This window comes from Falco rusticolus, chromosome 6, assembly GCF_015220075.1.
Source record: "Falco rusticolus isolate bFalRus1 chromosome 6, bFalRus1.pri, whole genome shotgun sequence".
Lineage (NCBI taxonomy): Eukaryota > Metazoa > Chordata > Aves > Falconiformes > Falconidae > Falco > Falco rusticolus.
In genome coordinates, this window is record NC_051192.1 from 74,970,218 (window position 1) to 74,985,138 (window position 14,921).

Here is a 14,921-nt window from a genome sequence, read left to right on the forward strand (position 1 = left end):
CGTCCCGCGCTGCCCCCGCCGCGCCGCGCCCCTCCCCGGCCCCACCGCCACCGGCTTCATTCACTAACCGGTTCTCGCCGGCTGCCTCCGCCTCTCGGCTCCCTCGCGCCTCCGCCCGGCCCGCCAGCGCCACGCCTCGCTCCCGCCCCGGACGCGCTGGCGGCGCCGCTAATTGGACGGGCGCGACGCTCGTCACTGACGTGCGTGACTGAGGGGCGCTTGTGCGGGAGGCGGCGCCGAGTGTCCCTCCCGGTGCAGCCGCGTCCGCTCCGCGCCAGCCCGCAGAGCCGCCCGCCGCCGCAGCTGTATGGTCCATCCCCGCTCCGCCGCCGAACCCCCTCCGGCAGCTCCGCGGCCTCCAGCGCCTCCGCGTCCTCCTGGTTCTGCTCCTCCTGCCCCCGGCGGTGGCGCCCGCACCCCGGCTGTATGATCAGGCTACAGTCTTCAATGAGTAACCATATTCCTGTGAGTGCTGCCCGCCCCCCCGCGCCCGGGTCCGTGTCCCCCAGCCCCTCGCCCCACCGGGCGTACGCCCCGCCGCCTGTGCCCGGCTCCCGCGCCTGTGTCCCGTCCCCCCCCCCCCGCCCTCGCCCCCCTCCCCCGCCCCCCTCCCCCGTCTTCTCCATGTTGTCTCTTTGTTCTGTTGCCCGGGCCACGCCGGCTCCGGGCGGCTGCTCGCAGCGCCGGGTTGCGGCTCCCCTTAGGCGTGCCGCAAGGGAGGCGGACCGGCCCGCCCGCAGCGCGGCTCGGCCTTCCTCCCGCCCCCGGAGCCCCTCTCCTGCTCTGGGCTGCCACTGCCCCTTCTCGCCGTCTCTGCTGGGAGGGTAGGAGGGGGCGACCTGGCCGCGGCTCCTGAGCGGCCCGGCCCGGGCACAAAGCCGCTTTGTGAGCCTGGCGGCCGCCGGCCCCACCCGCCCGGGCCTTCCCCGCGCCGCGGTCTGGCGGCGTCCGTCGGGTCGTGCCGGGGCGGGAAGCCGCCGGGAAGGGCAGCCGCCCCTGCAGCCGGGGCTCCCGCGCCCCTGGGCCGCGTCAGGCCGGTGGCGCGGCGGCGGCGGGGTCCGGGAGCCCCCTGCCGGGGGGAGGCCGGGGCCGGGCGGCGGCTCCGGGGGACAAGATGGCTCCGCGTCGAGAGCCTGATCGAAGCGTGATGCGAACCCGTGACCGCCGCAGCTGGGGCGACGGCTGGGCCCGCGGGGCGGTGTCACGGCCGGGACAGCGTCTCCTCGCTGGGGGAACGCGGGCGAGCCGAGGGCCCGGCGCCCCGCGGCGGATTGACGCGGCGCTCGGGGCTTTCCGGGCAAGCCGGGGCTTGCCCGTGGGCGCCCGCCGGCCCGGTGGTGCGGCGCTGGCGGCCGGCTTGGCTGGCTGGGGCGGCCGCGCTCGCCCCCGCCGCGGCCCCACGTGCGCGGCCGCCGCCGGGGCAGGGCAGCCGGGCGGCCGCTTTGTTTGCGGCGTGCCCGGGCGGGCAGTCAGAGCCGGCTGCGAGCGAGGACGTGAGTCCTTTCCGAAATGAGCTTGATGCAGCAGAGGTGGGGTGCGCCCGCGCTCCCGTATGCAGCCGGCCTTGTTGAGGCTGGGCTTTTAGATGGCTCCTCAACGGGAGAAAAAGTCCGCAGAGGAGTCATTTTGAAGTACACGTGGAAGTGGATGTTTCTGTAACAGTATGCTGTCGACCCCCAGAAGCTCACGAATGCGAAGTACCTGAATTTTGACCTAACCTGCTTTTAAGACCTTGCATTTGGCTTTTCAAGGAAGGCATTTCCTTCTGGAGGTGCGTCACAGTTCAGCGTTAGAAGTTTTTGCTTTTCCTCATATGTGTGCGTTTTGAGTTTTTTTGAACTCCCTTAGTAATCTCTGTTTCTGTGCTGCCTACCATCTATAACCATTAAGCACAGCGTGTATTTAAGTACAAGCAATGCAAGGCTTGCCGATGGTAGTATGCCCTACAAAAGCAGGGAAGCAAGAAAGGCAAAGCCTCATCAAAATCGGGTAATCTGTGGTAGTAGAGGTGGGGTTGGTGGTTATGCATGGGTCTCGATTGCTGCCTGGTAGCCAGCTACACACGTTGCAGATATTATGAGCTGACAAATGCAGTCTCTCCGGTGCTAGGGTCCTGTGAGCCTGGTGTTTCTTACTGCTTCTGAAGACAACTTTCCAATATGTCTACCTGCATCTGCAGAGTCTTTCCAAACCAGTGACTCAGAAGTATGAGCCGTGTCTCCTTGTAATCTCATAAAGCTGTCATCAAAACACCTGAAGAAGACACTTAAATGTCAGCTCTTATTATTCCATTGATGGAACAGCAAAGAGGTTTGAAATTGTCTTACAGGACCAAAATCATTTCAGGGGAAAATGTGGAAGAAGCAATACAGAAATTGCACGACCATGGGAGGAAACATGAGAGTGAGAAAGAAAAGTGACAGATATAGCAGGAGCCAAGGGAGAAGGATGTCATTGTCTTACCAAAACTAGAAGTGTCAGTAAGGTAGTAAATAAATAGAATTCAGCTTTATCTAATAACTTCTGTCTTGTGAAACCTTCCTGTTCTAACAGAATATGTGCCGCGGAAGAGTGTTGGATCCGGTGTGTAGGCTGACTGTATGTGATCACTTCTTTTAAAGATAACCAAGAATGCCCAATTCAGGGTATGACTGAGTTCTAAACTAGTAGCAGATTGTCACCTTATTTAAAAAAACTTAAACTCATTCTATCAGATCAGTACAAGAGGTACTTCTGTGTTAAATGTAAGTCAGTAACTCCTTACAGCTTTCTTCACAGATCCAGCTCTTGTTTGGCACTCATACCTTTATTAGACACAATAAAATACAGCAATAACTGTCTTTGCATGCGTACGCTAAATTTCTTGTGTTACTGTTTAAAACGTAATGGAATAATTTTTGAGTACAATGACAGGATTTACGTAGTTTGCTGCTGTAGTGACAGTGTTCAGTAATTTTGAGAGTGACTGCTTTCAGAAACTCCAGAGGATACATTAGACAAGGGTATGGAATGGCTTCTGTGATATCGTATTTTCCCTGATACCTGTTAAGGCTTCTTTCCGTGGGTTGGTTTTGTTGGGTTTTTTTCATGGTACAAGCAGAAGAACTAGGAACACGGTCACATGGCCTCAGTTTCATCATCTCTGGAAGTTGCATTGACTTGTTATACAGGAAATTTTGAGATAATTTTTTCTTCCCCGTAAGCTGTGTGTACTTGAACCACAAAAAAATGCTTCCTTGACAGAGCATGTTGTAACAAATTTATGATAAGCCTTTGGAATCTCCCATCTGTGATACATCAGTGTATTTTCTGAGGCCTTGGGTCGCTTTCTGTGGTCCAAAACAGGTAGTGTTATCACGGTGGGTATCATAGTAAGGCATTCATGTGTCCAGTAGATAGAAGATGCATCTTGTCAACAATACCCAACGAAAGTGTGCCTCTGCCTTGCATAATGGCTCTGCAGTTTGTGCCCTTTACTCGCCCACTCCTCCTTCTCTGCCTTAGCAGTTGCTGCTTAGGCCTTGAGTATTGAGAGAAATTCAGGAGTATTTGTTCCTCTGTCCTTCAGTAACTTTTTGTTGGGTAGCAAGTTAGAATAATTAATTTATTTGTAGGTGTTCTTAAATTGTAATGAAATGTTGTTAGTTTTCTAGTTTTGATCATGTGGTTTCGTTGGGTGAGTGTGTGGCAAGTCTTGACTTCAGAGAACGTGACACCACCACATAGTTGGTTCTGGGTATAAATGTTTCTGCTGTCAGAACAGGTGGATTGGGCAAGTGTGAACCATCTCGCATGTTTTCTGAAGGTAAACTGTTATGTAACTGTATAAATCAGTGCTTTTGTTCACATGCTTCTCAAGATGCTGCAGCATTGTGAACAAGAATGTCAGCAGCATGGGATAAACTTACACCTCTCTGCTTTCCACATACCAGTAATGATCTAAAAGATTACTTTCATAAGCGGTTTTTACCAGACAGGTCATTTTTCAAACCCATAATTAGCATACATGTGAATCTGCTTGTCAGTGAAGACAGATAGTTTAGCTTCCTGTCCCGAAGAAGGGCATGAATTAAAGCTTTTCTTTTCAAGATGTCTTCCTCTTGCTTGAATAAACTATGCTCTAATGTCTCCTAGCATAAATGGTAGTAGATTGTACAATTATCACTAGCATGATTTGGATGGGATACCTTCTCTTAATAGGCATATTAACCTTAGTTTTGTTTTCTAAGTTTGTTTTGATGGATCTAACAGTCTAAACATTGTTTGACTTTCTGTTACTGATAGAAACTGCAGCTGCTGTTTCCAAAACTCTTAAGGAAAACGCATATGTAAATTGAAAAGAATACGGTGGAGTACCCAACTTGATGGTACAAATGATGAGTTGGTGTCTTTCTGCTAAAGAAACTTCTGCATACAATACTATGCGTTGGAGTTTTACTTACGCAGCCTTACGCTTTCATATGCTATCTTGACTTTGTTGATAGCTTACTTACTAAGCAGTTAACTGAGACCATACAGTAATTTTAAAATGGTATTTCCAAGCCTTTCAAAAGTTGCTTACATCATTTGAGTTCCCCCTAAGCCCCAAGGTGATCTTAATTACTGCAACAGTCTTTACAGCCGATTTTTTGTCTTCCAGGTCTTTTTGCTGAGGATAGGTGAAGCCTTGTACTCTGGCTTAATGCCATAACAAACAGCATGACAGTGTACTACTTGTCTTTAATTTTCGTTTGACTCCCAGAACAGAACTAAATTGGGTTGGCAGAGCTGTCTTGGGATGGTACAGTGTGTTGCTGCCTAAAGGAGTTGCTCTGCATGTGGAGCTTTCTGGCTAGCAAGGGTGAGAAGTGATGGCATCAAAGGAAAATGTGAGCTTTGCTCCTTTGTAATGTGGCAGCAGCAGTTGCCAAGGCAAACAGTGAGACTCAAATGCATGCTTGGTTAAGTCCTTAGTTGTGTGAATTAGTAAGGTGCTGATGTGTCTAATTGCTAACTGTTAAGTCAGTATTAACAGAATTAATTCATTTGTGGGGGTTAATTACACAGAGAACTCAAACTTAACATTGTATAATGTACTTGCTTCACCTTTGTATAAGAATTTGAACTGTGCATCCAGTCTCTAGATGTGATTAACAGTCTGCATTAAAAAAGTAGGATTTATTATTTAACTAATGCTGTGCTGCCCGACCTCCTCCTTACCCCCATTATGAGTTTGTCTGGTACTGTATTGAGTAGTCCTAGTTGTGTACTAAGGGCAGCCTGTCTGCCAGACTGGATGAATCCTCCTTACTTCTTACTTCCTACCTGCCCCAGTATGTTAACTGTTTCCAATTACTCTACATTCTTTATTCCCAAAAATCTCCATCTTCCAGATTGAAAGGTCTGTGTTTTACCCTTACCTTTACTTTTTTTTTTCTGACCCCATTCTATCTCCTCAAACTCACTTGCATGCTTTTCTGTTTTTGACAGCTTAAATTCCCTCATTCTCTACCAGGGAAAAGGACAGGTTATGATTCCTGTTAGCAATCTTAAATAGAAATGAACATGAGATCTGCCAGTACATGCAAAAAGCAGTACGAGAGCTTGTGCAGCTGTATCTGCTTAAAGCTGCCCTGTCCCTTTTTGCTGTTCTGCTTCTTAAGCTAATTGAAATTGACTTTAAATAAGCTATCTTAGATTCTTTTTTGTTGTTGTTGCTATTTTAGGTGTACGCTAGCTCTGGTCCTAGGAGTCTTGAGTCTTTTTAATGCATACTTACCTTCTTCTGCTGGGGTATGGCTGGTGTGTCAGATGACAATTCTTGGAGTTCTTGCGAGTCTGAATTCTACTGGTTCCTGTTACTCTGTTGCCTTAGACTTCAGAGGATCCTTCTTACTCCTTTTTCACACCTATTAGTTTTAGAGTTCTCGCTGCCCCTCAAATTATCAGAAATAAAAACTGAATTTTTTTTTTGCAAGTAACTGGCAAACCTAATCCTACGGTCTTTACAGAAACGGTGATGGTATTGTCTTTGTAGTGGCAGCTAAGTGCATGTGAAATCATCCAATTAGTTTGTTTCTGCTGACTTCTTTCTCATATTTGTTGGGTGGGGTGGTGGTGGTGAGGGTTTTTTTGGTTTTTTTGCAAGCTGTGTCTGTGATTAAGGCACATCCTTACATTTCTTACCCAGAAGCTGTCTGAAAACATGAAAAGGATGCCTGGAGGTGTTTGGTCTGCTTTTTCTAAAGGTCCTTTGCAACACTGTGATGCGGTTCTACTCATCTGCTACAGTCCAATCTCAATGATTTTTATGTTCTCTGATACTACTACTCTGTTACTGAATTTCCTCTCTTCTGGATTTACCAATGGAGCAAAGCCATGTCTACAACATAAAACATTGCTGCAGTTCTTTAAACTGTAGTTCACTTAAAGAACTCCCGTACTGCTAAATGACGTTTGAAGTTCTCTTCTAACCCAAACTATTCTGTGATTCTATACTGCTTAGAAAATTCAACAATTATTAGACTGCTGGTCTGTTGTGACTTCTGCTTAATGCTAATCGTTGTTAGAGTTGTAGATGGTTTAGTGCCTGTGGTGGAGTCTTGGTCTGACTCGGAATCCTAGATGGCAGTTAGTAACTGTGACTTACTTGCATGTAGCTTTGTCTTCTGGCCCTTTGGTAAAGAATAGCCAATGTCTTCACATAATCAGGACTTACTGTGCAGTTGTCTTTAGGACCTGATTTTTTGAATTTTCCTCATGGTTTGGAAGCTTTTCAGCACAGGCTGCTGGTTTGCTTTGAATGGGAAGGTTTGAGTGTAGACCACTGAAATATTGTCTCTTTCCCTTTATTTTCTTGTGTATGATTGCCCTGATGATATATGTGGATGGATGCATAGAGCTGGTTTGGAGTTTTAAAAAAAATCTGAACATTGCTACAATGAAGTTACAGCTTCTGTTTGCTAGAAACCAGATTTATGAAGGCAAAGAACTGATAATTCTGTGTCCCAGCCAGAAAATAACTTTTTTTTAAAAAAAAATCACGCTTTTAAGAAAGAGTAAGTCTGTTATAGCAATTCTGTGTGTTTAGCACATTTGAATTGGTATTTTAATACATTTCAAGTTTTGGTGTTGAAAATAAATTTAGTTAATACAAACTTTCCATATAGGGTTGCTTCAAGTACTCCCTGCTAAGAAAGGTAACACGACTCTATTATGCAAACCTGATTCTTAGATTATGAAATAAACCTTGTGAAACTACTTAGTTGTTCTGGTTTTATTTTTTTCATTTTATAATGCTTGGTGTCTTCAGAATAACCTTGCTCCACCTGTGCTCATGGTTTGTGTTTTGTGGTTTTTTTCTCCTCTCTTTACAGCAGTTCTGTGGTGTTCTTGGTCACACATTTATGGAGTTTCTGAAGGGCAGTGGAGACTACTGCCAGGCACAGCACGACCTCTATGCAGACAAGTGAACTGTAGAAATTCATTACTACTCCACCAAGAAGCCCCCCTAAGAGTGGTTGACCAGGATAAGAAGTATTGAATTGAAATTGGCAGAGCATTTAACAACAGAATTCAGACCTGGATGGGGTAAACCTCAGTGCACTGCCTTTCTTTTGCCTCAGTATTACTGGATTGAAGAATTGCTGCTTCTTGTTAGGAGGTTCATTTCATTTCCCATTGCTCCCAACTTCATACTTCCAAGCACTGAGAATTTCACGTGGAGTATAGTGAAGTAGACTTCAGTTTCTCTACATCACTTCTGTATTAGAATTTTTTTTGAATCCTTTCATAATCTTGTTGCATGTTTAATTAAATCAATATGGCCCGAATGAACCGCCCAGCTCCTGTGGAAATCACTTACAAGAACATGAGATTCCTAATCACACACAATCCAACCAATGCAACCTTAAACAAATTTATTGAGGTAAGGCCAGGACAGAATTCTTACTGATGTACTTTTTTACTGCCTGAACAGCATGCTATATTAATAATTTCTTTCTCTACTAATTGATAACAGCTGTGGAAGCCATATGAAGAGGTACTGAGACTGTTCATACGTACATTGACTTATTTCAAATACTGATGCCATGTTTCAAAGACCTACGAACAAATCTATTCAGATATAGTTTGGCCTTCACAAAAACGTACTTCTGAACATGAAGCAAAGAAATAATTATACTGTCTAGTACATTGTTTATATCTGCAAACAGGAATTATCTGGCAGTAGGGACTCACATTTGGATCCATCTAAAGTGGTGTAACATTTCCTTGCACCTATTGCATAGTGAGTAAAAAGAAAATAATTCACTGTACATTGTGGATTAGAACCTTAGGAACAAATAACAGGATTGCAATATGCTTTCACTGCCTATCTCCTTTCAGTATCAGCACATCATGGTTCTAGTGTAGCTTAAGAGAATCCTCTGAGTGTCAGTGTCTACCTGAGTGAAGTTTGTGGTGGTAGGCTTGCTCTGCATCCAGAGCTGCTGAAGCTACTTTTAAGTATTTTGGTACATGCTGAAATTGTGGTTTGGCATATATAGCCAATATGTGAATTTATGATCTAAACCTTGCACCTGGCATGTTGGAGTTATAAAATGCACAGTTAGAAGTGTATGCATGTATGCTAACAGGAGGTTCCTCCAAAGTTACCTCCTTGTAAGGTCTAAGCATTAATATTTTAGGTGTATTATACCTCTGTTGCATTCAGTGTGGGATAATGTACAAGAAATACAGTGATACAGCATTTGTTTGCTGTTATAATCTCACAACTAGATGAAGTATGCTGAGGTTATGTTTCAGTCACTACCATTGACAGTTAGTGTGAATGATGAATTATTGCAGGGAGGATGAAGAGTGACTGTGGGGTTTTTTTGTTTGGTTTTGTGGTTGGTTTTTTTTTAAATTGAGGCTAGTAGAAAAATGAAAAGTTAAATTTTTATTGTTCTCTAGTTATGGTAATTCAGGAGCTGGAATAAATTATTGTCTTGTGCTCATAAACAGTAAGACGCCTTACAAACCTGTTTCAAGTAGAGGGAGAGAAGGGGAAGCTCTAAACCCCTCCAAACTCCTAGTGAAGCATGTAGATTTGCAAACCAGGAAGCTTCCTGTTCCTTTAAAAGGAATGGTCTTTTGGAGATGGACTAATTATTTCATCAATATCTAGAACTGACTTTAAAAGAAAAAAGTTTGGTCCAACATAACAAAACTTAAATCTTCAGCTATGTTTGCAGAAGAGCTTAAAGGTATCTCGCAATAGCACGCAGGGTTTAATTTATTTCAGCTTTCTGTGTTCTATGCAGGGTGGCAAACATTTGCATGAGTGTACTTACTGAAAAATGTGGAATGAGTTAATAAGCTAACGTGTTGAGAAAATTAAACAGTAAATTAAATCAATTTACTCTTTACAGCAGGTTTTTTTTCACTCCCTAGGAACTTAAGAAATACGGTGTTACGACAGTGGTAAGAGTGTGTGAAGCTACTTATGACACTGCTCCGGTGGAAAAAGAAGGCATTCAGGTTTTGGTAAGTAGTGTAGAAGTAGAGTTTAAAAATAACCCACCCCCTGCCAAAAAAACTTTCTTTTCACACCACCTAATTAATTCTACAAGTGTATTCCAGCAGTGATGGAGGCAAAAGCTGAATAGACATCCTTTCTTGTCAGGAAAAAAACCTGGTTTTGGACAAAACCACTTGCTCAATGCAAACAGATTGAAAGGAATATATTCGTAATATTGCTATGGTTATTCTGTTGGAAAACCATAACCTTGAGTAGTTCCCTTGGCAGTCAGCTCTTTTGTGTGTTCTCCTATATCCTAGGATTGGCCCTTTGATGACGGTGCTCCACCATCCAACCAGATTGTTGATGATTGGCTAAACCTCCTTAAAGTTAAGTTTCGTGAAGAACCTGGTTGTTGTATCGCTGTACACTGTGTTGCTGGTCTTGGAAGGTAGGTAAAGTTTTAAAAGATCTGTTGAATTGCCATCCCTGGTCAGACTTGTTAAGATCTAGTACAAAAGTTTGAGGCAAATGTAAAATAGTCACATATCCTGTATTGGAATGACCTTAGAAGTAGTTCAAACAGCAGGAAACTGTCGTATGTATATATTGGCCTTAAAGGCATTTTAGTCCACAGATGATGCGATTATCACAGCTCTCGCACAAAAACTGCTGAATGAAGTAAACAAGTATATTCCTGTACCAAGTATATGAATGAGTGTCCCATTGATATTTTTTGTCTTGCTGTGTTGTCTTATGGATTTCTTCTCTATATGTCTTTCTAATGCATTTGGGTTTTAGTGACCCACCTGTAAGTTTCCTCTTCATCTCCTTTTCAGCAGTATTGCCAGTCTCTTTGTACCAAGGTATCATTAGTGGCTAATGGTTACAAGTGGGATGTTCTGGCACATGAAGACCAACTTGCATCTACCACGTATTTGAGGGATGAAGAGTGTTCTCCGGAGTCCCGAAGCTCCATTTCTGATTCATCTCTTAACACTGTGGCTCAACATTTTTATGGATAATACTAAATATTCTCTTCAGCCCCATTCCCTCTGTCTGCTGCCACTGTCTTAAACAAAATAACAGCTCTGAGAACATAATGGTTTTGCTGCTGTTGTTCTAGACTACCTGAGAATTAGACCTGCTCAAAAAGCAGTTGCCATATTCTAGCCATGGATTTCAGCATATCCAATATAAAATGGAGGTTTCGTGTCTTGCTGTCCTAAAGCCTGGCTTATCCACTGTTTGCATTATGGCTTCACACATAACAAAGTTTACTGTAGTGGTGAACGCTACCAAAAGAAGGCTGCTTTGGCTGTTGATATAGCTGTTGGATTTTTGCTCAAAATTGGGCAGTTAACTAGTTGAAAAGAAGATTCCAGCTTCTTATCATATAAGGTTTTTTAAATCCCTGAACATAGAAAACCACCTAAGCTGGCTATTAGATGCACATTGTTGCTCGTGTGTGGAATGGGGGCTCATCTTGATATTTTTTTAGCCATAAATTACTAAGGTATTTGAGTTTGATTTGTATCAAAGCTTTCCCAACTGAAAACTGTATTCTGTCAGAAGAAGAATACTGTGGCAAGCAAGGAAATCCTCAGGGGTGTGCAGCAGCCTGTGGATTGCAACTGTTCCTAAAATTTGTGACGCTAGTTCTAAGACTTGTGAGTTTTCTGTTGAGCCTGACCCCTCTTCTGACATGCTTTGGAGTCCTGACTGCTTCTAAGGATGCTTCTTTGTGGGAATAGAAACCCATATGCAACTCTTTTCCAGACTCAGTTGGCTTTGAAACAAAGGGGTAAAGATTACTTGCATTTTATTCCTGCTGTCCTCTTCTGTACTGAAAGTCAGGTGAACAAAGCTAAGGTTGGCTAAAGTTAATTAAAACTCTTCTTAATAAGGACAGGTAGCTCAAAAACAGACGGTATAATGGTTCAGTTAATGTAGAAATGCCTTTTGCCTGTGTTCTTTTCTTCCCTGGGGAAGAAACATCAGATACACGGAAGGACAGAAAAGAGAACTGGGGAAAGTAAACTTTTTTTTCCCGAAGTATGCATTGGCAAGTGCTAAACTGAATATATATATATTATTTTTGTTTACCAGAGCTCCAGTCTTAGTTGCTCTTGCGCTGATAGAATGTGGAATGAAGTATGAAGATGCAGTGCAGTTCATAAGACAGTAAGTATGAAGCTAACTTCTAGCTCAGGGGTCCTCAAACTTTTTAAACAGGGGGCCGGTGTGCGGATGAAGTGGCAGGCAGTCATCTGCGGCTGCTTGGTTCCCCCCCCAACCCCCGGGGGAAGGGGGGGGGGTTGGTTCTCTAAGTACCAGGGGCCAGATTGAGGGCCCTGGGGGGCTGTATCCAGCCTGCGGGCTGTAGTTTGAGGACCCCTGGTCTAGCTGTTTCCAAGATTTAACACACTAATACATCCTTGAGCACTAAAGGAAATTCTGAATGCTGTTGTCTTTTACTCTTTTTCTGTAAGATATTTAGTACATCTGAACTTTCTAACACACATAGTGCAAGTATAGGACTTGGTCTGTGGGATGGGTATTTTCTGTTCCTGTGGAAACCAGAATCAGTAAGTAATTATTTGAGCCAGTTTGTTTAAAAAAAACCCCAAAAATAACCCACTAACATTCAGTTACATCTGCAGGGTTATCTTTATTTATACTTATAAGAGAGAGGATACTTTTGAAGTGTAGGTTCTGTCTGCTAGCTAGACTTAACACTCATTCATGTTTGTGGATCCTTTCTTCTGTATTGGATCAAAGTGTGCTAAATGGTTCCTCCTAGTCTTTTCTGGTAGTCTATCAAAGAAAAATATTTCTTTGTGGAATTTTTAACAAATGTATCTAAGTGGAATGAGAACAATTTTAGTCTCAGCACCTTAATTTTGCAGGTTTCAACTATATTATAAAGAAGCTGTAGCTCATAAATAAACAGTACCAACATAACTTCTTGCATAGTTGCCAAGCATTTAAAGCATTAAATTCAGCTTGTATATCTTAACAGGCTGGTGTATACAAACTGAAGAGTAGGAAGCCTGGTAGATATTCCAAACCATCAACAAAAATTTACCCTTCTTTCACACGCTTCTGGTGTGTGAAAACCAAGAAAGCTCAATCTCTGTTCAGCTTCTTATTATGGGGAGTTACAATGTTTATGTACTTCCTTAATATTGTAGTATTCCTCATAATTATTTCAAGAGACTGAATAACTTCAGCTTTCTTAAGACTACCATCTCACATCTGCTCTATAACTTCCTTTTGAAGTTTTGTCTAAAGATATAAGATGTTTGGGTTGTGTCTATCAGAGGCTAAAACATTGTCTAAAATGTTATGTGCTCCTTTGAGCCTGTAGTCTAATAAGGTATTTCTGAAAGGAAGCTACCACCCTCTTTCCTGGCACTTATATTTTAATTATTCTTATTTTGGTTACAGTCTTAAATTAATAATTGGTTTTAAGTGACCTAAAAATATTTTTCTCTAGTGATATTATTTCACCAGGAAGTAGATTAATATTCTGTTTAAAATATTTTTTCCTCTGTCTAGGAAGCGGCGTGGAGCTTTTAACAGCAAGCAACTTCTGTACTTGGAGAAATACCGCCCCAAGATGCGTCTGCGCTTTAAAGACTCCAATGGTCACCGAAATAATTGTTGTATTCAGTAAAGCTCAACAGCCTATAGTACTTCTTTGGGAATAAAGGATGGAAACTAGAATTAAGCAGACTGCATGCCAAAGACATCAGTCTGATATTTTTTTAGTAGTTAAGGAAGCTTCCTTAGGAGTATTTAATAGGCTAAAGGCTTAGTAGAAATGCAATGTCTATGTTTAGGTAAATATCCATCTGTTTGGAGACCCAGTAAATGTTTTTGCTGTACCCAGTTTCTGAGCTGTCTCCTTGTTTGTTAATTATGTAATTCAGTTCAGCTATCCTTTAATCATGCCATTGAGTCTTACCCACCTAGTTTCAACTACTAAAAATTGGGGTACTAAAATAAATCGGTCTGTAGAGATTAGGTGCCAAAATACCCAGCATATCAGCTACATGTTTTTCCTTATAAATGATCATAGTTGTGATAATGTGAGAACTGCCAGCTTATCTGGACCTTACTATCTTTTGGGTTTTTTCTACAGTCATTTCAATATGGAAGAATACGGCCTCTAAGGTAGTCTTGCCTGCTCACTGTATGTTTTGTCTCCCACAATCGCACTAGAATTATCAGGATTTGCACAGTCTTGTCTTTTTAATACTATGAACTACAGCAACTTTTTACCCCAGCATCTGTACTTTTCTGTTACCTGATCCTGTCCATTTTACAAATCATTACTCTCTGGTTATTCATATAGAAAATCTTTTAAATTGTACAGAAGCACACAAGTCTTTAATGTCTCCAGACAAAAAGCCTTACAGTAAAATTAATGTTGGCACTTCATGTGCAACTTAACAGAGGGCCTGAAAAGGTTGGGAGGGGCTATTTAATATTTCTAGTAAAATGTTGCCTTTGTCTTGTGCAGGAAGTATAGAATATGCCCTTTACTTTAGTAAATATTTTTTTAAAACGTAGAAATGCTTTGTTATTGTAGCTAAAAATTCTTAATTGGAGGATTTCTGAAAAATCTTGTAGTTTCTTTTACTGTACTTATTGAAAGTTGTTTACCAACTATTGCTTTGTTGAAAGTGTGATTTTTATTTTTTTCTCTTGTTTTTCTTGAGTTTCTGCTATGACTTGGGCAGACCTCTGTAATATTTTGTATGCCTTTCAAGCTGCGTAACTTAATATTTGGATACTTGATAATTTGTTTTATTATGTAATTGATAAAATGGTGATGTGTATTAATGTTAGTTCAACCATATATTTATACTGTCTTGGGAATGTGTGGTTATAGTTCTGTGGGAGAAATAATTTTGCCAGTGTTCACCAGCTTGTAAAATCTAGTGCGAGAGCTTAAACATCTAAATAAATACTGAAATGCACTTAAAAAATCTGCTGAAATGCTCATGACTTTCACTTATTTTTGTGTACTTTGTCAGCAATCTTGAGGTGCCTAAATTCAGAATCTATCCAGGCATCTGTTTTCTTCTTTTAAATCTTGGCCTGAATGTCTCCTTCGCTGTAATGTTTGTTGTTTGTTTTACTCATAAATAAATGTGGACAAAAATTAATAGTAGAAAGTAAGGTATTTCTTTATGTAGCTTACTTGTGATTTCCCTTCCCCAGTACTAAAATAAGTTACTTGCATAGTGTTATTGAAACTGTCTTTGTAGTGAATGCAGCGGAGTATGCAATCTGTAAAGTCTGGAGAACACTTGTATCAGTAGCATTAGAATTTAATTCCCACATAGTATGATACAATGCTTCTTTGTCAACACTGAAGCTATGTCCAAACAGAAGATAGAGTAAAAAATTGAGCTGACTTGTGTGTGAG

At 42.4% G+C, this 14,921-nt stretch overlaps 1 protein-coding gene across 2 annotated transcripts; it reads left to right on the forward strand.

The window, feature by feature from the left end:
* The first annotated feature begins 217 nt into the window (after nucleotides 1–217).
* PTP4A1 (protein tyrosine phosphatase 4A1) lies at nucleotides 218–14,658 on the forward strand. 2 transcript variants are annotated; one of them, XM_037391003.1, is made up of 6 exons: nucleotides 218–465; nucleotides 7,356–7,906; nucleotides 9,415–9,507; nucleotides 9,802–9,932; nucleotides 11,591–11,665; nucleotides 13,043–14,658. In XM_037391003.1, exons 2-6 carry the CDS (start codon nucleotides 7,802–7,804, stop codon nucleotides 13,158–13,160), a joined length of 522 nt encoding a protein of 173 aa, XP_037246900.1. In that variant the 5' UTR covers nucleotides 218–465; nucleotides 7,356–7,801; the 3' UTR covers nucleotides 13,161–14,658. The 2 variants fall into 2 exon arrangements, with proteins under 2 accessions (XP_037246900.1, XP_037246901.1); XM_037391004.1 differs by having other exon boundaries at nucleotides 255–465; nucleotides 7,359–7,906; nucleotides 13,043–14,655.
* The last annotated feature ends 263 nt before the right edge of the window (nucleotides 14,659–14,921 follow it).

Coding starts and splice junctions, on each gene's coding strand:
- PTP4A1 (XM_037391003.1), top strand. CDS start 7,802: ATGGCCCGAATGAACCGCCCAGCTCCTGTGGAAATCACTTACAAGAAC. Junction 9,508..9,801: donor AAGAAGGCATTCAGGTTTTG/GTAAGTAGTGTA, acceptor CCTATATCCTAG/GATTGGCCCTTTGATGACGG. Junction 11,666..13,042: donor GCAGTGCAGTTCATAAGACA/GTAAGTATGAAG, acceptor TCCTCTGTCTAG/GAAGCGGCGTGGAGCTTTTA.